The 26,048-nt window shown below is 46.4% G+C and overlaps 1 protein-coding gene across 7 annotated transcripts in view; it reads right to left on the reverse strand.

Moving 5' to 3' along the window:
• ZNF410 (zinc finger protein 410) overlaps positions 1–26,048 on the reverse strand; it is a 1,181,063-nt gene that overhangs the window by 961,250 nt on the left and 193,765 nt on the right. For all 7 annotated transcript variants that reach the window (XR_011283761.1, XR_011283762.1, XM_069637659.1 and 4 more), the window contains 2 exons: positions 13,526–13,582; positions 3,024–3,159 (listed from right to left, as the gene is read on the reverse strand). Coding sequence is in view for 5 of the 7 variants with exons in the window: in XM_069637660.1 (XP_069493761.1) it covers positions 3,024–3,159; positions 13,526–13,582 (193 nt within the window). In the remaining 2 variants the exon portion in view is untranslated. The remainder of the gene's footprint in view (positions 1–3,023; positions 3,160–13,525; positions 13,583–26,048) is intronic.

Below are 26,048 nucleotides of genomic sequence, written 5' to 3' on the forward strand. Positions count from 1 at the left end.
GCACATATGTCCGCGCCATGGAACGTTGGGCCACCCGTCCAGCGAGCTGCCCAAAACTGCAGGATCGTGGTGTTGGGATCCCGCGGGAAGCTGGGGACAGCCTTGGTCCGCACCGGTAGAGACGGCTCGGTTCAACCAATTCGTCCCGTTGCTTCCTCAAAGGCGCAGTTGGAGCAGTCTGTCTCCGCACCACTTGCGCACAGAACTCTTGCCCCTCATCCACCACCTCCCTTCATATCCTTTCCTCCTTCTAGTCCTGCTATTTCCCCCACAGCTCTTAATCTTGGCCTCTACTTTGATTCTAATCTCTCTTTTGCTCATATATTTCTCTTACTTCTCGTTCCTGTCGTTTCCATCTTTAGAATATTCGTAAAGTTCCTCCTTTCCTCACTTTAAGGTACCAAACTTCTTATTTCCTCCTTAATCTTTCCCTGGATCTTCTACTGCTCCAACACTCTTTTTGGTCTCCCGTGCTCTTGTCTTGCCCCCTTGAAATCAGTTTACAATTCTTCTGTTCGTCTACTCTTGTCTTCTCTCTTATCGAGATTCTATGTCTTCCTCACTTGGCTGGTTTCCTTTTCGCTCCCAACTCAAATTTCATTTTCTTTGCTTAGTCTTCAAATCTCTGCACCTGACTATCTTGCTGTACTCTTTATCCTTTTATACTCCTTCTCGTTCTCTCCGCTCTTCTTGTCTCTTTAGACTGAACGTTCCCAGTCCTCCATGTGCCCAGTCCTGGTTCCGATCCTTTCAGCTCCTTGCTCCTTTACATTGGAATGCCCTCCCACTTACTCTACGCTCTATTGTTTATTCTCTTTTTCGTCTCTTTGAAAACTCATCTTCTTCATAGGCCCCGCTTGCTTGCTACCAGAATTGATGTTTTGATGTTTATCTATAATTATGTCGTACTGTATCCTGATTTTAAAATGTACAGCGCTTTGGTTTAAGGCGCTATATAAAATACAAATGGTGTATCCCTCACCCTGTCATGGTGGGGACTTCTCACCTGAGCCGCATCTCTGGGGGGTTTTTGCATGCTGCGCAGGTCGTGGTCCTTAACCATTCGTGGGACCACCCAGCAAACGTACTGTCGTCCCGAAGCCCTGCCGAGCGGGAAGGCAATATAGGCACCCTAGGGGGGTAATTGCAGGAGGGCTGGTCTTCGTCTCGTCCCGTGAGCGGCAGTAACAGGCAGTCCCCACTGATGCCATCGTGGGGCAGCGGCATCTCGATCTCTCGCAGCCACGCACACGCCAAAGTCATGCACTTTCCTCAAGCAGGATGTCTTTGATCACTTATGTCTGACATGGGCTTCAGCCACTGCACCCCTCTGTCAGCTTACAGCAGGGAATCCCACATCGTTACAGAGCCTAGGAAGCTCCGAGTAAGAGTCGCTGCATCTTGCCTTCCCCTACGCTCCTTTCAAACTTTTATGCAAAAAGAATGCACTGATCAGGATATTTAAATACAAAGGATCTAGCCTGAGACGGAGCTTCACAGCTAGGCAGCCATCGCCATTTCTGCTCAATAGCGCCCCCAATGGTCTATTTTCTAACAAATTCCTTATTAACAGCAGGAGTGGTGTCGGCTTCTGCCAATTTTCCAAGATGGTGTTCTTAAGCGTTGAATGGAAAGGCAGCACAGATTTGTTGGGAGGACCTTTGTCATCCGTAAAGTAATTCTGTACTATGTCCTTTGCAGGATGTCCCCAACCCAAGTACTCAGTGACTCTGTTCATCACTGTCCTATATGCAGCACTTCGATGAGCAGCTGTGCAAGGTTAAGCAAATTCTGTTCCTGGAGAAGAGTCTATGCCACTGGCTTCCCTCAGTCAAGCAGCCAAGTCCTCTAAGCAAGTGTTTGGAGTGTTTTTTAGGCCTTCGAGGTGACTTATCCCTTAAACTCATGACTTCAGAGGATTTCCTCTGCAAGTTAGTAGAGAACAGGGATTTTGAAACTGACCGACATAGTGTGAGAGTTTAGACTTCCTCTTTCAAGGCCTTGTTAGTCATCGACTGGCAGAAGCCACACTTGATGAGCTTGTGCTCCTTACCGAGGCACCCGAGTCATATCCTATGCGGATCTGTGATCGACATCTTTCGAGTCACAGTCCGCACACCTATTAAAACCCCATTTTTGGAGGAGACATACTCTAAGAAATCGCTGAGGCGAGTCGAGACGTTCCAAAGCGAGCTGTGCATGCGGGAAAACGTAACGGAGGTGACGGCAGAGTGTGTGCTATTTTATACCATCGCCGACTTCACATCGGAGCACGGGAACGGTTGCCACTGAGGGACATCAACTCGATAACGCACAGAGTCTTCTGCTATTGTAAAAAATATAAAATGCTACTAAAAAAGAGGGATACAAAATACCACTCCCGCACTTTACTGTAACGTGATATATGTATCTTTAAAACAATAAGGAAGCTTGCAAAGGGAGACAGGGTACCCCCTACACTGGTATGTGTGCCTTCAAAATAGATGATCTAAGCAAAGGAAGTACTTGCTTCCCAAAAGTCAAGACAGGATAAAATCATTTTTTTAAAAAACATTGCTTTCAATGAAGGGAAAATCTTTCCTGACACTGTTGTGATTGTATTTTCTATGTAAAAAACATGCTGTTATTCAACAACTTGAGAACCAATCTAAGAGACCAAGAGCATGTAACAGTACATTATTATTGTACCGTTACTGTTCTCTGTTCAGTAATTTGGTGTTAGGCGGTATGTAAATAAAAAAATAATTAACAGCAGTCCACACATGTACAATCAACCTAAAACAATGAAACCTATGTAATCAATCAAAAGACAAACCATGAACATGAAACCAAACTAAGACAAACTATACATGCAAGGCAGAGCAGACCACTCATACAAACAAAGAACCGACGTAAGAATTCATCACCCCCAATTTTAAAATGACAACTGCTACAAATAAAGCATACCCACGACATGTCTAGTGCACAGGTCTGCTGGGAGAACCTGATCTATCAGCAATCTTCTATGATTATTGGGGGCGCACCTTGCAAGTTGAGATGGCTGCATTGTGAGGTCCCTGTTACTGGATGGAGAGACAGACATGAAAGGTCCTTAGATGCAGATTCCTCGAGACTCTGTCCAAGTGGAATAGATGTGTTCTGTACGAACTGAACCAGTAGCTGCAAAATAACAAAAGGAAATTGAGTAAACAAAACTTCCACAAAAAAAACAATCATCCTAGGCAGCTGTGCCAGAGCGGTCTACCCTCCAAAAGTCTCATTATGTTTGACAAATAGTTTTTCGGAAAATACTTTTTCAAAAGTATTCATATCACAGCTATGTGCTATCTCTCTTGAATGAACAAAGAACAAGAAATCATTGCTATTGTATAGTTTTGTAAAATGCAAGCAATTATCCATTGTACAAGTGGTCATGTAGCTGCACTCTTTGCAGACCCCATGCTCTTAATGCCTTATAAGATGGATGTGTGCTTGCTTAAAATATCTGTATGGACTTGTAGAGGTTGTGAGATTCAGGGACAGGAAATTCACTGGCTTTCTTCTTTAGCACTCAATTTGCAAAGCTGCAAGGTGGGCTTTGCTATCCTTCTGAAGAGTACCAGAAACTACTCCCATTTTAGTAATTCGAATAAAACAGTGACTGCTTGGCACTGCTGATTAAGTGCTCATCTCACCCTCACCTCTCAAACTCCTATTTTGGTTTTGATGGTTCGACAGTACATCCCTGTGCCTGCCACTAATAGTGATGAGCCCTACTACTAAACTCCTGTTCTGGAAAGTGTACAGCATATCCTATATCTGGCAACAATAGAGATGGCCATGAAAGCTAGATGCTTTGGATGACTTGTGGTATTGTGGCGGGTCAGGAGGAGGACACAGACTCAAGATGACATATTTCAAGATGGTGTATTAAAGTAAGAATTCCAAGGCTTAAACTTCCCTATAACTATGGGTCGTCTCTACCTATCTTACTAAGGTGCTCGTAAGTCTGCCGTGGAAGAAGTCGTCTGCTGTCCAAATCTACCCTCACTGACTCTACCAGTATATAAACGTACTTTGGCTCTGAGAATGATTCACTTCGCCTCAGCATACTTCTAGCATCAGTCTGTAGATTAGTATATGATCCTTAAATAGCCTCTCATGGCTTATTTGATCAGTCTTTGTAACTCTTCAAATGGGCTACTGTATTTTCCTCCTCCTTTAGGAATCTCCATTAGGGAACTCATATAAGTTTTACACTCCTAGTTGTGATTCTCAGTATATCCCTGGATACACTTGTTGTTCGTCAGTCCCCATTCGTTTATTATAGCTCAGTTTGATCTTTTTGACCTTGTCTCTGCTGTACTACTTTTGCCTTTTCTCTGGGTGCTATCACTGGTTCTTCTCTCTTTTTATTAAGCTTTTCCGTAATTTGCTTTTTCGTGTTATCACATTTTAAGTTCATCAGGTTCAAGTAGAACTGAAGCTCTTTTCCCAGGGAATTGGGATGACAGATTCTTCTCTTTCTTTCTTAGCTTTTCAATAATCCGTTCTTCAGTATTATTACACTTTAAAAGTACTTGTTTCAAGATTATTTTTGTTTCATGACCAACACTGAGACGAGCTGGCTGTACGATATAAGTATACCTTCCTTGAGGCCACCCTTGACTCCGGTCCTCACGGTTACCTTCGTCGTTGACAGAGAACGTTTTACGGAGCCAGGTTCCTCGGAATCCTTCTTGCTTGGTCTGGGTCGCCGGTGCCTTTGCTTCATTAGCACTTGCTTTCTCGCGGTCACTCCTCTCTGGGTTCCGCTGCTTGAAGGTGGGATCAGACACCCTGTGGCTTCACACTCACGGTGGTATCGGCAAAGGTTTGTGGACCAGCTGTCCACCACGGATCATTCTTCGTGGAACCGCCACCATCTGTTCTCGGGCTTTGGCCCTGCTGGATTCTCGCACTTCAGGTTCGCCGTAGCTCTGGCGTTCCACTCTCTACTCTGGAGCGAGTTTGAAACTCGCTTTTCTCGTTCCTGCAGATGTTTTGCAGCTCAGGCCTTCCCAGACCGACATCTGCGTTCCTCTCTACCTCCTCTCTCTGGGGCTCATTGAGGTTACATTAATCAACGTACTCATCCCAGTAGATTGGTTAGTCTCATTTAAAGGGTCATTCTTCTTCAGTAAAATGAGAGCATCTGTGTAGAGTTTCTTCGTTCCGGCCTTGATATGGGAAGGTTTCTGCTATTTGGGAGCATCCCAGGTAGGACATAATGCGTACAGCTTTAGGGAGTTCCTCACAGAAACTTGAGTCATTGTCCCCTAAGGGACGGTCTCTCCAGGCGAGGTCCCACTTGCCTCTACACCCAATGAGGGTGTTGCAGAGCGGGCTCACCTCCCTAACCTCAAAGGAAGGGGCTCTTCTTTGGGGAGAAGGAACTAATTCCCTCGATTCGTCCCAGTACATACTTGTAAAGGCCCTACTTGAAAGGGACAGCATGCCTAGATGTTTAGGATGAATGAATGGGACATCCTGATGCCTGCCACTTCCTATTGCATAAACATTATGCTCAATGTCTTTAGATGATCTATGGTATATCAGATTGTGCTGATGTCTGGCACCACTTACAACAGTTAGGATGATCTAAAGGACAGCATCATGCCTTTCAGGGCCAGAGAAGAAAACCTATGCTCAGATCCTTCCAATGATTCTATGTTGTGTCCGGATGCTTGCCAATGTTGGAGAAAGACAAAACATGCTGCTGCTTCAGCTGATTTTATAGGACATATTAATGTCTGTCAATGTGAGATTTGAGCTCACTCTCTCAAGAAAAAGAGGGCATAACAAAAAAAGAGAGTCTTTTCACTTTGAGAATTACTTCTAAAATAAACACACAGGATGGTACGCAGTAATTAAAAATGGTGAGCCCAAGAAGGCTTAGTTACTTACCTGTAACTGTATTTCTCCAGCATTGGTATCTTTCATAGATTCACATGCTTGAATATTCCCCGTCGTCAGACTGGGAATCCTCTGTGATATTAATTATTAAAACATTTTTTTAATATACATACACTGCCACTAGCAGTGCATATACATAGCCCATTGCAGTCTATGAGCGATTCTATTGTGTAGTCCCTCCACCTCACTTTGGTCCTTTATGGCCCCAACCAGTGAGGTGGCAGGGCTTAAGCTCCGCCCCTGGCAGTCATCTTCAGATTTTGAACCATAGATGTTACATTATGATGGATTCCAAGCATAGGAGCAGCTTCTCAGGGGAGGCGGGCGCATGTGAATCTATGAAAGATACCAATGCTGGAGAAATACAGTTACAGGTAAGTAACTAAGACTTCTCCGGCATTGGATCTTTCATAGATTCAGATGCTTGAATAGAATACCAAGCAGTTAAACATGCCACCATCATAACATATATGCATAAATACAGAAAAAACATATTTCTGATCAAACCTTTACCATGCAGCAACACAACGGTTACATACCTTGGGAAACATGGGAAAGGAGGCTGGTCCTACCTTATGCAAAGAGATGGCGGAGCACTGCCTGTCCAACTGCAGTATCTTTGTTGGTGTCTTCAGCAAGGCAGTAGTGTTTTGCAAAGGTGTGCAGAGTGCTCCACGTGGCGGCTCTGCATATGTCCTTCAAGGCTACCCCTGCGTGGAATGCTGTTGACGCCGCCCTTCCTCTGGTGGAGTGAGCAGATGGCGGTCTAATTAGAGGGTCGCCTTTCATCTGATGGCAGTGGGTGATGGAAGACGATACTCAGCGTGTCAGACTTTGTTTAGGGATATGTTGACCTTTGGTACGGCCAGAGAAGACAATGGTTTGAGGAGTGGAACTCCTTGGTTCTCTGTAAATAAAACTTCAATAGTCTAGAAACGTCTAGAGAATGTAATGCTCTTTCCACTTCAGAAGCGTGATTCTGGAAAAATGTTGGTAAAACAATGCGCTCAGTGAATGTCATCTCCGAAAGCACCTTGGGAAGGAGCTTAGGATGTGGCCTTAAGATGACGCGGTCCTTCTGGAAAAAAGTAAACAGAGGCTCAGAAGGCAAAGCTTGTAACTCACTGACCCTTCTGGCTGATGTGATGGCTATCAGAAAGGCTGTTTTCCAGGACAAGAATTTCACTTCACATCTGTGTATGGGTTCGAAGGGAGGTTGCATGAGGGCTGTCGAGACAGTGTTGAGGCTCCAGTTCGGAACTGGTGAAGACGTAGGAGGATAAGTACGCATCAGCCCTTTCAGGAAGACTTTAACCGCTGGTAAAGAAAGCAAGGATTGCGTCTCTGGGGTTGTTGTGTACAACGCTATGGCTGACAGATGGACCTTGATGGAGGGCAATGATAGCCCTGACTTAGCTAGGTGCAACAAGTAGGGCAGAACCTGATCAACCGAGACCGCGAGAGGATCGATTGCCGAGTTCTCACACCATTTAGAGAAACGGGTCAATTTCCTGGTGTAGGTAACTTGCGTCGAAGGGGCTCTCACGGCCCTGATGATATCCCAGCATTCTGATGGTAGCTTCAGGTCCATCAGTTTGTGCTGCTCAGGAACCATGCCTTGCGAGATAGGCTCCTCGGGTCGTGGTGGAGGACCTTGTGGTTCTGTTGTGTCAACAGATATTGATGCATCTTGAGGTGAATCGTGGGCCGACGGGATAGGTGCTTTAGCGTTGAGTACCAGACTTGCCGTGCCCAATCCGGTGTGGTTAGGATCATAGAACAATCCTGTTCTTTCGCCCTGCGAAGTACCCTCGCTATGAGGGGAATGGGAGGAAAGGCATAGAGGAACATCTCCGTCCAATTCACTGGGAACGCGTCTCCCAGTTAATGGTACTCTGGATATCTCGAGGCAAACCTCTTGCCCTTTTTGTTTTTTCTGGTGGCAAAAAGGTTGATATGCGGGTGGCCCCATAAGGCAAAAATCCGTTGGGTTTCCTTTTCATCCAGTTCCCACTCATGGGACGATGTGTATTTCCTGCTTAGTCTGTTCGCTAGGACATTGTCCACTCCCGGAAGATACTCTGCCTTGATTTGCACTCCGTGTTGTAAGGCCCATGCCCATAGCTGTTGTGCTTCCTGTGATAGAACTTCTGACCTCGTGCCTCCCTGCTTATTTGTGTAGTGCATGGAGGTTGTGTTGTCTGTCTGGACTGTAAGCACTTGGCCAGCTATCACTGGTAGAAAGGCTTTCAACGCCAACCTTATGGCTCTGAGCTCTAACACATTGATGTGAAGTTGGGACTCTTGTGTCGATCAAGTGCCCTTGGTTTGGAGGTTCGCAAGATGAGCGCCCCAGGCCGATAAGGAGGCGTGCGTCCTCAGCAGAAGGGTCGATGTCGGTGCTTGGAATGGCATCCCCGGCAGAATATTTCTCAGAACATTCCACCATCGAAGAGCTTTGAGCAACGCCGATGGAATCTGGACGATGTCCTCCCAGCATTCGACAGCTTGTTTCCATTGGTGGTCTAGAGCCTCCTGAACCGGTCTCATGCATAGCCTGCAGTTTGGTATGAGGAATATGCAAGATGACATCATGCCCAGAAGGGATTTGTAATAGCGTACAGATGTCTCTTTCTCCAGGATGCTCGAAGTTGAGCATAGAATCGCTGCTATCCTTTCTGTCGATGGCCTCACCCTGGGAATGCTGGTATCGAGTTTGGCTCCCAGGAAGAGAGCTGTTTTGCTGTGAACGGGGCAGGACTTTGTGTTGTTCATGGAAAAACCTAACTCTTTTAGGAGGCTGACAGTCCTAGACACTTCTGAGCGTGCCCTTGCGGCAGAACTTGCTTTTATCAGCCAATCGTCCAGGTAAGCAAAGACTTCCGTTCCTGCCCTCCTGAGACTTGCAGATACAGGCACCAAGCATTTTGTGAAAACTCTTGGTGCCGATTTTAGCCCGAACGGGAGCATTCGAAACGGAAAATGAAGCTCTCCCACCGTGAACCTGAGGAACTGTCTTGTGTGCTGGATGGATCGGCACATGGAAGTATGCGTCCTCCAAGTCTACAGTGCCCAAGAAGTCTTATTTAACCAAGGTAGCACCCCTTGCAAAGCCACCATCTTGAATGTTATGCGTTTGATAAATTTGTTGAGTGCTCTCAGGTCTAAGATGGACCTCCATTGACCGTTTTTCTTTCTGATGAGGAAAAAGCGGGAGTAGAAACCCTTTCCCCTCTGAGTGTACAGCACTGGTTCTACCGCTGCCTTCTAGAGTAGTTTTTGCACCTCGGACATGACTTGCCGTAACATTTGCACCCTGCGTGAAGTTGGAGGCAGGGAAGGAGGTTGGTCTAGAAATTCTAAGGTGTGACCCTTTCGGATCACCTGCAACACCCATTTGTCCGATGTAATGGACTGCCAGCGCTGGAAGAACTGGCTTACCCTTCCCCCCCATCGGGGTGCAGCGTTGAGGGGAGAGTGTTTGATAGTCAGTTTTGCTTCCCTTGTGACTTCCCTTGGGTGGTGCCACGCCTGCCTCTATGGGCGTATCTGTTGGATGACTGATATTTATTGTCTTGATACGTACCGCCTTGTGCTTTCTACCCATACGAGAAGCGACCGTATCCTCTGAATTTGGAAGATGAGCCTCTAAAGGGACCAAAAGATTGATGGTCCTTATTTTTGTCCTTCAAAGAACTGATGGCTCGGGCTGTGTCTGTGTCTGCTTTGATTCCCTTCAGATGGTCGTCTATCTTCTTTCCAAAGAGATCTTGTCCATCAAAGGGCATGTCTAATATCTGCGCTTGGACTTCAGGCCTAAAATTAGTAGCCTTCATCCAAGCCTGCCTTATGAGCACTGTGCCGTGCGCCATCTGTTTGAAGCCTGATTCGGCCACATCAACCGCTGCGTCGATCATATTATCCGATGTTGCTTCACAGTCAGCGATTATTGACCTAGCCTCCTTCCTGAAGCTCTGGTGGTAACTGCTTTGCCAATTTGGACATGCAGAGCCAAAGCTTGTGATCGAACCTTGCGGTCATGGCCAGCGCATTACCCGCTCTGATGGTGAGCGATGCAGAAGTTGATACCTTCCTGCCCATGGCTTCCAGCTTACGCCCGTCTTTGTCCGGTGGTGCCGACAAGGGTGAGGCGGGATTGGAGAGTTTCTTTCTTGCTGCCACTGTGATAACCGAGTCCAGTTTCGTGTGACCTCTCAAACAAAGCGGTGCAGACTCTGGAGCTTTATATTTCTTCTCTGCTCTGGACACCAGAGCCGGAGTAGATAATGGCTTAGATAGGATCTTGGATCCGGACTCCGAGATGGTGTCGAGGAGAGGGATGGTGGTCACCGTTCTCCTGCGTTTGTCCCTGTGCTCGTAAAGCACCGATTTCCTTTCCTACGATGCAACCTGAATTTTAAACAATTCTGCAGCTTTGCCTATTAGGGTGTGGAAGGAAACCAGATCATCTGGGGGTGAGGCCTCGCCTGGTGACACTCTCCTCCTGGGCTTCTCGACTACGTAGTCATCCCACTCACTGGTTGCGTCAGGCTCCTGTGTTATTTCTCCTTCTGGGTCAGAGAATTCTCTAAAAGGATCCTCCTGCCAATCTGAAACCAAAATGGTGGATGGCACCATTGTTGGATCACCATCCGGAGATCGAGGTCTATGTGATGACTGTGGTGATGGGACTCTTGTCGGTGAAGCACTGTGAGTGCTGCTCCTAGGTCTTCGAGAAGGTTCGGGTGATCTCGTCTGCTTTTGAGGTCTACCCCTGTGAGGTGAACTTCCTGACGTGCCTGGAATTGGAGATGAATCTCTCCGAAGGTTTTCCGATTCTATGGGATCAGTCGGGTTATCCTTCTCCCTTTGACGTCTGTAGAAATCCTCTACAATCCTCTGTACAGATTACACAAGTATTGGGTCATGACGATATCCGGCCTCTTCCGTGGACGACAGCCAAGGAAGACTGTTTTTGCTGGAAGGGGCCAGGACTCTCTTCCACCACTTCTGCACTTGAAAATTCTTCCTGGAGAATTACATCACGGGGTTCTGCCATGTCTCCTAGAGGTGAAACTTGCTGTACCAGTGGTTCAGCTTCAGTACCCTCAAGGAAATTGTCTTCAATGACAGGTGTATCATGCACAGAAGGCACCTTGGACTCCAATTCCTCCGTAGCTGGAGGAACTTGCAGTGTAGACAACGGTGTTGTGGGCAATGCTATCTTCGCTGACAAGCGTCCCAGGGACGGTGCTTCCGTCGACGGATGTGCTTTGAATCCCGTCAACGAATGTGGTTTGCCCGTCGACAAGGGCTTCGCCGATGACTGTGGTCTGGATTCCGTCAACGAATGTGGTTTGGCTGTTGACGAGTGCTCAGTGGACGAGTGCGTTGGGGACGAATGCCTCGTGGACGAATGGTGTGTTTTCTTCGTCGACGAGTGCTTCGTGGACGATAAATCTGATGACGAGGATCTTGCGGTCGACGATGTTTTATGCGTGATCATCGTGCGTGATGGCTTCGTCGATGATATGGCTTATGACGGGCCTTTACCGTTCCCTTCGCTCGTGGACGGCTTCCTCGTCGATAACTGCCACACCCCCCGGTTTTTTGCAAACTCCTCCTTACCTCTGGAGGTAGATTTTGCTGATGAGTGTGACTTCTTCTGGGAGTACAGTGGAGGCAGAAAGGGTATCAACTCCAGCTTCCTCTTGCTTTTAGCTATGGGAGAGGAACTCCTTTCCACTGAAGAGGCCCTTCTCTTTGAAGTTTGCCTCTCAGATGGAATGCTGGATTTGACAGGTGCTGTCCTGACAGACTCTTCGCCCCAAGATTGATCCCTGGCTTCCAGGTGTAAAAGGAGTCTTCTATGCCTGTCCTGAATGGTCTTGGTGGAAAATGTTTTACAAATATTGCATTTCTGCATATCATGTGGGTACAGACAATAAATACAATGTTTGTGTGGGTCTTTCATGTAAACCAGTTTCTTCTTGCACCTTGTGCATTCCCTGAACAGGGATGGCTTCTTGACAACCTGAGGTGCAGCCATTTCTGAAGAGAAATTTCACACAACGATTTTGTAGTGAAAACAGTTTTCTGTCTCAAGGTTTCACTGAGACTTTGTCCCTAAGTAGGGAACAAGGCAGAATATATTTGAAGAAATATATTCCACACAAAAGTAGAAAAGATTTGAAAAGCTCAGAGAGCTTGAGGATTCCCTGTGTCTGTTAGACTGCAGTGAAAAATCTGAAGATGGCTGCCGGGGGCGGAGATTAAGCCCTGCCACCTCATTGGTTGGGGCCATAAAGGACTAAAGTGAGGTGGAGGGACTATACAATAGAATGGCTCATAGACTACAATGGGCTATGTATATGCACTGCTAGTGGCAGTGTATGTATATTAAACATTTTTTTTAAATAATTCATATCACTGAGGATTCCCAGGGAATATTCAAGCATCTGAATCTATGAAAGATCCAATGCTGGAGAATAGAGTAAACCCAGAAAACCTTACGCTTTCACTATTAGGAGATAAACCACTGGCTCTAGGGAGGGGGATGTGCCAACTATTAAACAGCCCCGGATGACAGAAATCTGCAGTGCTCAGTCACAGGGAAAGTAAGATTGAATCCCTGTCATTAAGTATTCATAAAGCCTAGTTGTGGGATCTAGTGTACATGCACTGCTGCAGCAGTGCCTGCATGAGTAAACAAATTCCTTCTTTGTGCATGCCAAACTCCCTATTGTTGTATTGCTAATGTGGTGAGAAGTACTGGATGGCAAAAGATTATAAATAAATAGTTTATGCATATGGCTTCCATGAAAAATGTAATAGATATGAATCAAGAGTGTCAATTGGTTTAAGTTGCTTTAAAAAATTGGAAGCTTCCATTGCCATCCTACAGTTTGCCATCCTAGCATTCTTACACAATCTCTGCACAATCCACTTGATAGTCTGGTACTCTACTGATCATTGCAGCGCAGTAAAAATAAGCAATGTGGTAAATCACTTAAAAATCCTCAGTTAATGGGACAGACAATCCATGATGGAAGCAATGGCCTCGCCAACCAAGCAATGACCTAAAATTGCACCCTACTAATACCTTGAATGATCAATGGTACATACAGATGGCTAGCGCCCTAAAAAATGTGGACATCTTGCCAAGGTTCTACAATATATGCCAAGCAGTTCTGAAACCTAGCCTCATACAAATTTGAATTGGATGCTTGTGTGATCCCAATAACCAATTTGGCAACCCACACTTCGGAAGCGAAAAAATCAACAGGCCTGTCACAACACTAAGTCCTGTAGCCAAGTGTGTTGAGGACAAGCAAGTGCATCTTGGACAATGTTTTGGAGTGCATCAGAGGGATCACATCAACTGTTAGTCAACAGAAATCAGGATCACAATGGTTGAGCACAACCACATGTGAAAGGTGCTAAAAAAGGTACAGTCCACACAGGACAAGATTTGATTTGCATCTTATATGTGGCACATGCCGATTTAATCCTCTCAGGAATACTCTCTCAGGAATATTTAACAAACTGTCCAACCTTGTAGCATGGGCAATAACTACGCACAGCTACTCACCTCTGGCTTAGACTCCAACTCATCTGATAACATTGATTCAGCTTTAGATCCTAAAACCTGAGGAAAAGGAAAGGAAGCAAGTTGAAACAACACTAGAAATATAATCTGTGACTGAGAACAAATATTTCTATACTGCAGACACTGACCAACAGACAGCAGGGCAAAAGGAGATAACTTTCAACCACATGTTAAAAAGGAGCCTCTTAACTGTCAAAATATTAAAGTCCAAACCCTAGCCCTTCCTAGACATAGGTAGCAAAGTTGATTAATTGGTGGTCAGGTCAAAAGTGACAGCGGATACACATTCTCAAAATAGAAGGGGGTCAAGTGGCAAAAGTGCAGGCATTACAAATTCTTTAAAATCCTCCTAGACCTGCACGACAAGTTCCTTCATGTACACACTGAACCAAGAGCTGTGCACTTGCCCCTTGGCGACGAGTGACATAATATTTACCAGTGCCAAAGCAGACAGACAACAGATCACAGTTTGGTCTATAAACTTTTATTAACACAAAATGCAGGATGTAAAAATGCCTAACTTGCCCTATGCCAAGGTGGGATTCCCTACCTAAAGGAAACCAAGGATGGTCTGTGTCGGGAAGTTCAAAGCAAATGTCTGTGTCCAAAACCCATGCTTGCCCTCACAACTAAATATATATAATTTGTAGGGAAGTAAGCATCAAAATATGTAGTGTACAAATAAGAGTTCATAGCTTCTTCCATCTCGTGGCTTATAACAAGGTTTCAATTCCCCAAGTTCAAGATAGTTCACAAGATACAGGTGCTCCCTTTCCCAAGAGTTTGCATTTTTTTCAGTTTTCCAAAATAACACAAACCATGGGACACTTCCCAGCTCTTCTAATAGGGTTATTTTTCACCAGGTCATATATTCAGTTCAGTTCCTTGATTTCAGGTCACACAAGCTATCCAAACACAAGCTTGTGAGTGCTTTCATTGTTTTTTTCATAGAAGTGTGCTCCGTCAAGGCGCTGTTGTCAGACCACATGGTCCACCGATTACAGGTCATGCAGCTGGTACACCTGGCTTCCTTCCTTTTCACCAACATGGTGCCACTGTCTCAGCTGGACAATGGTGCTTGGATCGACTCACACATTACCTCCTTTTGATGTTGCATCGTGACTTGGCTGGCCACCATGCACTTGTTGCGCTTTCTTGTATTTTCCTGGCTCCTGCCAATGCTTGTTTCACATGTAATACAGTTCCTTAAATTATCTTGGTTCTTGCCAATGCTTGTCCACCAATGTCTCTTGCGGCTCTTGTCAATGCTGGTTTCCTCATAAAATGCCTTGAATTCTCTTGGCTCCTGCCAATACTTGTTGTTCACCAATGCTTTCGTGGCTCTTGCCAATGCTCGTTTCCTCATACAATTGCTTGCATTCTCTTGGCTCTTGACAATACTTGTTCACCAATGCTTTTGTGGCTTTTGCCAATGCTTGTTTTCTCATATCATACAATTACTTAAAATCTCTGTGTTCTTATTCACACAGGGGGCTTCGCACGTCCGGCCGGGCGGACATAGTCTCCCTGTATGCCGATGATGCCCTGCTATATGTCCGCTCCCCCGAAATCAACCTTCCCCCTATTTTGACAGATGTTACTCGATTTGGATCCATATCTGGTCTGAGGGTCAACTGCTCCAAGTCCACATTATTTCCGCTCACGGAATCTACACGGCCCCCCCTCGATCTGCATGGGTTTAACTGGTCCCCCACCAGCTTTACCTACCTTGGGGTAGTGGTCTCCCGCCACACATCGCAACTGCGAAGTGATAACTACCAAAATTACCTAACTAACCTGGAAATTAAAACCTCCAGCTGGACTAGGCTCCCTCTCTCACTTGCAGGCAGAATTGGAATTCTTAAAATGATTGTATTACCCCAACTACTGTACCGTTTTACTAATTTGCCGCTGCGGACTGGAGATAGCTTTTTCCAATCACTCCGCAGGTTATGTAACACTTTCCTCTGGCACTCCGGTGCTGTCCGTCTCAAATTGACCACACTTACCTCCCCTAAAGCCTTGGGCGGATTCGCCGCACCCGACTTTATTGGATACTGGATAGTGGCTCAGTCACAGTTTTCTGCATACTGGTTCAACACCACCGACCCCCCCCCCCCCACATGTCCGCCTAGAGAGGCTATCTGTATGCGACCGCGAGATTGGTTCCCTGATCCTCCAACCAGTTCCCCCAGACGTAAACTCTGCAAACCCTGTGATCAGCACATCCTTGGCTCTCACTAAACTCTGGTCCACGGTGCACACCCCTCACCCCTTCCACGGCGACTTGCCACTGTGGAATTTTTTCCCCGACGTCCCACACGTCTCACCTTCCATGGTCACCCGCTGGACCGCTGCGGGCTTCCTGAAACTACGTGATGCCTTCAACCAGGGTAACTTCATTGAATGGTCTGATCTCCCCTCGCCGCTTAGACGGCGTCCATCGGCGTGGTTACAATACTCCTCACTCCGCCAACATCTCAAAGCCAGATATACAGATTTCCCCGCTATTCCCCCCGACGAGCCCCTGCTGGAAGAGCTCTGCTCCTACATCTCCTTCAGAGGCAAGGTGTCCAGACTTTACTCCTTACTCCAGACAAAAGCGGCCCCCCATTTCACTGAACTCCGTCGCAAATGGGAGGAGGACCTTGGCTCCGATATCACTGACGAGAGATGGTCTCGGATGTGCGCCCGGACTCATGAGGTCTCTTATAACACTAAATTCAAACTTATCCAGTTCAAAGTCCTACACAGGTACCATCATACCCCCATGAGATTACATCGCATGTACAATACCTCACCTCCCTCCTGTCCCAGATGTGGTGCTGACCAGGCCTCCTATATACACATGCTGTGGCTTTGCCCCCGACTTACCCAGTTTTGGCTAGATATCTGTGCCACCGTGTCAGATGTCCTGGAACACCCCATTACTCCAACTCCACTACACTGCTTGTTCCATGACTTCCCTCAGCTTCACCGTGACTCTAGGAGACTAGCTGGGCTGTGCATGCTCCTGGCGGTTCGCTGTATACTCCTCTGCTGGCTCCGGCCTAGACCGCCTACTTACACGCAATGGCTCAGATCGGTCTCCTGGGCCCACGACACGGAGCAATCCTGGAACACGTTGCAGCATTCTCACTCCAGACCGAGGGATATCTGGCCGAGATTTCGTGCCTACATGTCGGCCCTAGCCACGCCATCAGGGTCTCCCTCTGCTTCCCCGGGCAGCTCCCCCTAGACTGTGTCCTCCCTATCCGCCATGCCCCCCCCTTCCCCTCTGGTGTATGTATCAATGCGTTGATTCCCTGCTCTGTTTACTAATGTGATTCACGCTAATTAATATGTATCATTTACCTCTTGCTTTGCATATACTACTCCTTGGTGCCATGTGGCCCCTCTATCTGTTTTGTTGTGCTGTCAAGTCGAATAAAAAAGATTGTTAAAAAAAAAAAAATCTCTGTGTTCTTGCCAATAGTTATTCATCAATAGTCTGGGGAGGATAGCTCAACTGCAACGTGCTAGTCTTGGAAGCAAGACGACGCGGAGAAACAGGGGTTCAATCTCCGGGTCTACACTTAAAAACCTCTGGGTATTAAGCGTGTTATAAATAACCAATTATAGTTGTAGTTATAATGCATTTCGTGGCTCTTCTAATACTTGTGTTCTCATAGCTATTCCTACCAACTACTCCATCCGCAGAGCTGACAGACCGAATAGTAAAGGAGGAGGCGTAGCAATTATCTCCAAATCTCTACTAGGCTGTAGACTTGTTTCTACCCTTACACTTAAATTCTGTGAACTACTCACAGTCAAGATATAAACTTCTCCCACAAGCACGATCACCATTCACCTCATATACAGACCCCCAGGCCCTCCTGGAGTCTTCGAAGAAGACATCACTGCACTCATCACTGAAAACTCCAGACCACTAGCACAAACGATCATCCTCGGTGACTTCAATCTTGGCTACAACGACCCTAAGGATTCCCCAGCCACATCCCTAACCAACGCCCTAACTGAGCATGGATTTACTCAACTTAGTACCTCACCTACTCACCAGAAAGGTAGAATCATCGACTGGGTTGCTACCCTCAACTGTAACACCACATGTACGGACCCCCAACCTCTCACTTGGACGGATCATCACCATATCCCTTTCGAATTCCACATCAACCTCACAGTTCCTAAAAAATGCCCCATGGCACCTGCCTGCCCAACCAGAAGCAAGCGAAACATCACAGCTGAAGCCTTAGTACCTCTGGTCCTACCCACCCTCAACGCAATACCGGACAATGCTGACCTCAACCTACTTGTTGACACCTTCAATAACTCTATGGCCTCGGCCATGGACACTATTGCCCCTTTGAAACTACGTAAAAGCAAGCCAATAAACCACCTAAATTCATGGTACACCCCCGAACTTAAGCTACTTAGGAAAAAGAAGGCCAAAGCTGAACTCTCATGGAAATCTAACCAATCTTCTGAAAATAAATCCACCCTCAAGAATATCTCCGCGCTTTACAAAAGCGAGATAATTCGCACCAAAAAAGAGGCCTACAACGTTAGGATAGATCAAGCAGGCTCTTCCACTAAAGAATTATTCAAAATATTAAAAGAGCTAGAAAACCCCAACCCGCCTCTAGACACCTGCTCAAAAGACAAACCATGGTGCACCAGCATCCAGTACGCACTTAACCAAACCATAGGACTCCAAACCAAAATTGAGGACAAACGTCAACAACTTTTCAACAACTCGACCACGAACCCAATCCTTAACACACCAACGCCTGCCAAAGCTAATACAGCCTTCACCTTTAAGAAAGTACAAAAAATTATCACCTCCCTAAAACCATCTAACTGTAAAGGGGACAGTTGTCCTGCACAGATAATAAAAGACGCAGCCAGAGACCTGTCCCCATTCATCACTAAACTTATCAACCTGTCATTTACTAACAACTCTGTCCCCAGCAACCTAAAACAGTCCTGGGTTCTCCCTCTCCTAAAAAAGCAATCATTAGACCCAGCCATACCAACCAATTATAGACCCATCACCACTGTCCCTTTCCTATTAAAAATCTTGGACAGAGTTGCCTACATTCAAATTCAGGAGTACCTAGAATCCAACCAACTGCTAGGTATACGTCAATCTGGCTTCAGACCTCAACACGGAACAGAAACCGCTTTAGTTTACCTCAAAAGCCAGATTGATGAAATCAAAGACAATGGCAATGCTGCTATTCTACTTCTCTTAGACCTCTCAGCAGCCTTCGATTTAGTCGACCACGAAATCCTCTGCAAACACCTATCTATTGCAGCCCACTTCTCTTCCTCTGCATGGATACAATCCTTCCTGGCAAATAGAACTATGTGAGTTTTCTCCCATACAGCAGCAGCTGACCCCATCCCCATTGCATGCGGAGTCCCACAAGGCTCCTGTGTCTCCCCCACTTTGTATAATATATTTACAAAGCCGCTAATTGACAAACTGGACCGTCTGGGTGTCACCTACACCAACTATGCAGATGACACCCAGATCCTCCTTACCATCATGGGCAACTACAATGCAGATGTCACCCGGATTAACGAAATCTTCTCCAGCATTCAGGCATGGATGGCCACACACGGCCTCTGCCTGAATGATGAGAAGACGGAGCTTCTCCTGGTTGGCTCTCCAAATAACCTGGCTAAACTCAGTCCATGCTACAATAACATTACCTTAGACGGTAATACCATCCCCATTGTCAAAAGCGTGAAAACCCTAGGCTTCCACTTTGACGCCAATATCAACCTCACCAAACAAATTAACTCTACCGCCTCAGCTACTGCCTACGCGGGTAAGCTAATTAGGGCCAGCAGACCCTTTCTATCCTCCAATAGCTGCCTTACTCTGGCCAGAGCCCTCATCCAGTCCAAACTGGACTACTGTAATAGCCTTTACTTAGGAGCCAATCAATCTATAATAAACAAACTCCAGGTTCTCCAAAATAATGCTCTACGCGCAGCGCTCAACATCCCTCGGCGAGAGCACATCTCCACAACTAGAAAAGCGTGCAAATGGCTTTCCATACAGCAAAAAAAAAATCGACCTCAAAACTATCTGCCTCACTCATAAGTCCCTTAACCACCTAGCCCCACCCTACCTCACTAACAAATTTACTTTAAAAACTGCCTCCAGAACCACCAGATCATCCAACTCCCTATGCCTGGTAGTGCCTAGATTTGCCCGAAAAAGAGCAGGAGGCGCCAGCTTCACAGTACTTGCCGCCCAACTCTGGAACACACTATCACTTGACATCAAAACTATTGAATCCTTCCCGATCTTTAGGAAACATGTTATCAGCTGGCTTCTGAACAAAGAATAGCCTGTATCTATGTAAACTGCTGCACCTTGTAATTTGTTGCTATGTAATTGTATATGCAAAGTGTCACACCTTGTAATTTGTTGTAATATGTAATTGTTTATATCATGCCTGTAACCATATTCTTAAGCGCCCTTCTGCCTACGGGTCCGGAGCGCTATACAAAAAATAAAACAAACAAACAAATCATACAGTTCCTTGTATCAATACGTTTCACAAACTTGATTTCACCCAGATCAGTATTCACAAATGCTTATTATCATTATCATTTGGTTCGGTAGGCAGAAGGGCGCTTAAGAATATGCTTTCATTCAACTCAGTGTTCAGTGCGTGCTCGTCTGTCAACCCGGTGTCCACCCTGCTTGGTTGACTCACTGGTCAGATCTTACGGCGTCTTCCTGAGGCCTACTGCCGCCACAATCCTTCCCTTTCTCGTGCAGTGGCTCGTTCAGCCTCGGGGGGCGGGTGTGTGTGTGTGTGTGTGTGTGTCTCTCTCTCTCTCTCTCTCCAAGATGGCCACCATGCATAGATGAGGGTAAAGAGTGAGGAACTGTTAATCATATAAGGAGTCTTGATAAAGGGGATTATAATTTCAAGGGACCCTCAAATCCTGATCTCTGGGTAGTGCAAGTAGCAACTCCCCCACGTCGTGGAGCTGTGATTCTAGGCTGGGAGAAGTCATTAGCAAGTAACAGCAAGACACACCACGGACGAGGAGAGCCGCAACAGCTGGAAGCTCTTTACTAGAACCCACAGGAAGCCGCCAAGTAGAGACAGTGTAACGCTGCAGGGATACAAGGTCCGCGGCGGCTGAATGCTCTGCTCCAGAAGCAATACGATGAGTCAACTATGACCGGGAGACCCTGGTTTGACAAAAGGGTCTGAACAAATGCATTACAATATTGAAGACTTGAAGCAAAGTTAAAGGCATGATTTGAATACTGACTCGAAGGAAGAACATTTTTGAATGAATGTCAATAGAAAAATGACTACCATTATTTGCTGACCTTTATGTGAGGCATTTATGCACTAGAATCTAAGTCTATAAGAGGAAGGTATAATTAATTAAAACAATAATTGGCAAAAGTTGTATCAGTGAAAAGCACTATCCAGGAATTGCCATTGAGACCCTGACGGCCGCCGTGTATCTAGAAGGGTGAGGAGTTGGCCCCTTCTGCAAGCCTCCAAGGAGAAGGCAAAAGAGGAGGTTTCCGCCAAATAAGGAAGAATTTGAGTGGAGGAACTCGTGATATCTACCTGCATATTTATAAACAACCACACAACGGACCTCAGGAGAAATAGGAGGGAGGAGATTTAACAAAACAAGCCTCACTCTATGATTGGAAGGAAACACATCTAAGGAAAATGGGAAGTTAAACTATATGTTGGATACAGGGGGTATTGGTGTCTCACAGGTTATTGGGGATGAACTCATATATGGGGAGTGGAGCATTACATTAGTGAACGATCCGGAGAAAGATCCCATACAGTTGGTGGTAAACAAATATATGATCAGAACGGTGGCACGATAGAAGTACAATTGGGTACCCCAAAGCAAATGGCACCAAAGAATACTAAATTAAGCAACAGTTGGGGGCACATCCATATGCATAAACAGTGAATGGAAACGAAAGCACAGTGCACACATTGTGAGTGGATCTTGATTCGTGCCCCTCATCAACCCTGGCAACAGTCAGCAAGAGACTTAAACCAACTTCATGAGTTTTAAAGGAATGGTTAACGACCTGTGATCATTGATCTGCCATACAATGTCTCAAAATAAAACCAAGGATCCAGTGGAGGGGGTACCTATCCCCAAAATCCATAAGAAGAAACAACACTGGGAGCTATTTCAAAATGATGGCGCAAAGAAGGGGAAGAGGTGCCTATTGAGTGAAGTCTTACTACCCATCAAGAAATTACTCAGCCTCCACTGTCAAAGACGCAGTCGGAACGAAACTCAACTGCAGAGATAATTAAGCGATGGTTTAACTATTTTATGGATCAGATGACAAACGCTTCAATCTCAACTTACCCGTATAAGAACTGAACTTGCACAATCCCTACAGGAGGTAAAAAGTGATATGAACAATTTGGCGGAACGAGTCGAAAACAAATAAGTAAGCAATCCTAGAAATAGTGGAAGACGCTCGTAAAATTGACATATTAACGGACGGGCAAGCAACGGCTACTCAAACTTACTTCAAAAATTGATGAAGATCCAACATTGGGATTAAACTACTTCCAAAGATGATTGAAGACAGGGAATGTAGAGCGACGATGCAACAGGTGCTCGCCGATCTAATAGAATTGGACAACGGAGAAGAGGTCTTGATAAACTGTATACACTGGTTTGGTCCAAAACATAAAGGACCTGAAGCAAGGCCTGGGGATGTGGTTGCAGCAATTCAGAAATATGATCAGAAATAATCTATTATGTTGCCCGCAAGGAAAGCAGCCCCCATCAAAGTCAACCGTTCGGAAATTCATCCTTTACAAGACAACCTTGGTGAAGGGAAGGTTGATGGGTCCAGTGGTACAAGCTCTAATTAAAACCAGGTTTGCTATAGGTGGAAATTTCCTTTTGGTCTTTTGTTTACATGGGATGGACAGCAACATCGTGCTACCCTGTGTGAAGAAGGATTGCAGATCTTGAAATTGTCCGATGACGATGAAGAAGGAAATCAGCAAAAAGACACTCGTAAAGCCTCAGAAAAAGGAAGATTCAGAAGATGGCAATGGACTAAACCATCTTGAGACAAAACATTGTTAACAAGGTATGAAGTAATCAAAGACCAATGGCGTTCTTCATGGCATTGGTGAGGGGTGATATGCAAATTTAGCTATAGATGCAATCGTGTCAGAAATGGTTATATGATTAACAACTATCATAATTGAATTTCGCAAGGAAAAGGAGGGCGGATGGTAAAGTTCAAAGGGGCAACATGTTTTGATATGTTAATTGGAGTAGGCAGGAGAGGGAGGGTTTATTCTGGGCACTTGGAACTAGGGGGTGCAGGGTAGAGGTAGACCCGCACAACTAATCGACAGGTGGAAATTAGGGCTCAACCTCCACGATAGGATACGTGCAAGGATGGGTAAGGGGTTGGGCTCAACCGGGGAGAAGAGGAGGAATGGGGGGGTAAGGTAGAGAGGGTTGGGGCTTACTATATTAGAAGGGAACATTTCATAGGGTTAGTGTGTGTGGTGGTAGGGGGGAAGCCAGCTACCAGATGTACGAAGGGTCTAAAATGTTTAAGATGGGAGGAATGAGAACTTTACAAGTCTAACCCTTGAATATTAGGGGCTTGAACTACCAGTTAAAAGACGTAAAGTGGGGTTGTTTTTGAAATGTGAGAAGCCTGATTTAGTTGAGTTTCAGGAGACGCATGTTTGTTTGTTTGTTTGTTTGTTTATTTGGTAATGCGCTCCGAGCCCGTGGGCATCTGGGCGCAGCAGTACAAGAGGACTCAAAACTTAGTTACAGTGCCTGACACATGTGTCAATGGGAGATGCAAATCAACTTAAACTACATGGCTATTCACATATCATTCAATCCAACGACAAAGGAAAGAAAGGGGAGGGGTTTAAAAGCTCTCAAAGGTTGGGTAGGCCAGACTATCGTGGCACAAGAGAAAGATAAAGATAAAGAAGGTAGATATGTGTTTGTTAAAATATATTTGGGAAGAAGGCACTATACAAATGCAACGATTTATGGTCCAAATACGGGGCAAGATGTGTTTTTACAACAAACAATGGCTAAACTCGAATGGTTTGCAGAGGGACGAATTATTCTCATGGGGGATTTTAACATGGTTTGGGATCCCCAGATAGATAGGAGTAAGGGAACTTAAGACAACGTAACAACCCCCAAAACAAAAACTAAAAAAGTCTATGGCTGAATTATCATTGACAGATGCGTGGAGAGGAATTGGGACTAGGGCACAGAACCCAGAAAAGAAGCTAGTGGCGCATCGGAGCCCTGTGCCATCCCTTCAATACAAATACAAATGAAAATAGCAGAAGGGAGCACAGGAATCCACCAGCACCCGGGAGGGCGAAGAGAGCCAGACATGGGAGGGTGAGGAGTTCACAGGGCCCCCGGGACCAGCCAGAACCAGAGCATAATACCCACAAGACGGGGACAACAAGCACCAGCACCAAAGGAGGACTGGCGAAGGAGTGGGAGGCTGGGGCCCACCATAGGGCGGGCAGGAGACCCTCACATCCCTAGGCAGCATTACAACAGCCAAGGCCCACGGCCTGACCCAAAAGGAAACGAAGGAAGAGGCAGAGCCCAAGGGCACACATTGCAGCTAAACCCAATGGCAGGGCCACAAAAACGGCTCCCACAATGGGGGAAACACCGGGCACCCTCCCTACTATGTGGCCGGCCCTGGAGACAAGGGACTCAGCAAAGAACAATCTGGACCGGGTGCTGGAACGAATGGATCCAACAGCAGGCGAATCAATGGCCCCAATGACCAGACAGGATTTCCATGGTGAAATGCAGCCCCTCCAGGAAATTTTGGCCAATATGTTCCAGGAGCAGATTCAGTTACTGCGATCAGATCTCAATTTAGCGCTGGGGGACATGAGGCAGGAGGTGGGTCAACTAGGGGATCTACTTGAAGGAGGGCTGCAGGAGGTAGACAAAGAGGTAACGGTAAACAGCAACACCATTGAACGCCTAAATGATGCTACGCAGAATCTCGAAATACAAATGGAGGACATGGAAAACAGTTCAAGGAGAATATCAGACTGAAACTGCTCCCAGAATCGATACAAGACAGAGATCTGAAAGATGAAATTCACGGGCTCTTTGCAGACCTGTGGGAGAAGCAGACATAGCGAAGGTGGAGCTGGGCCGGGTCCACATGCTGGGATGACAAAATAAGGGCCCTAATGCAAGACCACGGGATGTCCAAGTGGCATTCGCAAGATACGTCCAGAAAGAAGTGGTCTTGAGGGCAGCCAGACTACGGGAGCCAGTTCTCTACAAGGGCCAAGAAGTTTCACTTTCCAAGAACTGGCGAACAGCACGCTAACCAAGCACCGCCAAATGGGCCCAATCGTCAGGGAGCTGAGCAAAAGAGGAATAAGGTACAAGTTGACATTCCCGTTCGGACTAGTGTTCGACTGGGAAGTAGTACAAAAGAGGGTAGTTCCCCTCAAGAGACAGCAGACCTAATGCACCTGGATAAGGGACTAGACCAGATGGGAGAAGGGCCCTACCCAACAGAGAGTAGAATCAGGCCCAGGTCATGGTAGTGGACGACGGCGGGGGAAAGGCGCAGAAGAAGAGCGACACCAAGTGGCCTGCGACCGAAAGGGGGAAGAGGAGCCAAAAGGCGACAGAGGGAAGGAACAAGTTACTTACCTGTAACTGTTGTTCTCCAGCATGGGTGTGGCATGGATTCACATGCTCATGAATATTCCCCGTCGTCGGGATGGGAATCCTCGGTAAAGAAAAAAATCAGTTTAATTTCTGAACTGTCTTTCTCCTAATAACCAATCCCTGGTCTCTGGGTCATACTGCCCCCAGCCAACGACTGCCCTCTTCCTAGGCCCCTCCTCTGGCAGCCATCTTCAGATTTGGTAGCACGTAAAGTGGCAGTAGGACCAAGAGAAGAGCCGCAGAGGGGTAGGAAGGAGGGTTTGCATGTGAATCCATGCCAGACCCATGCTGCAGAACAACAGTTACAGGTAAGTAACTTGTTCCTTCTCCAGCATGGGGTCTGGCATGGATTCACATGCTCAAGAATACATAGCAGTACACACATGCACAACCACGGGAGGTGGCAAGGCTCAACATTAAGCATTTCATCAACTCAACATTAAGCATCTCTTACCTCCTCACCAGGCCCACCTTCAGGCGAACAGGTTGCGCAGCACTGCCTGGCCGACTCTGGACTCCTCCCTGGAATCCCGGTCGACGCAGTAGAATCTTGTGAAGGTGTGCATTGACCTCTACGTAGCAGCCCTGCAGATGTCCAGCAGGGGCACACCAGATAGGAACGCCGTGGTAGCAGCGATCACTCTGGTCGAATGGGCTCTCGGACGGCCTGGCAACGGTCGGTTTGACAACCAGTGACAGTGCATGATGCAGCCGGAGAACCACCTGGAAATGGAAGCCTTCGATAGGG

Source organism: Ambystoma mexicanum, chromosome 14, assembly GCF_040938575.1.
Source record: "Ambystoma mexicanum isolate Mex_15411 chromosome 14, UKY_AmexF1_1, whole genome shotgun sequence".
Lineage (NCBI taxonomy): Eukaryota > Metazoa > Chordata > Amphibia > Caudata > Ambystomatidae > Ambystoma > Ambystoma mexicanum.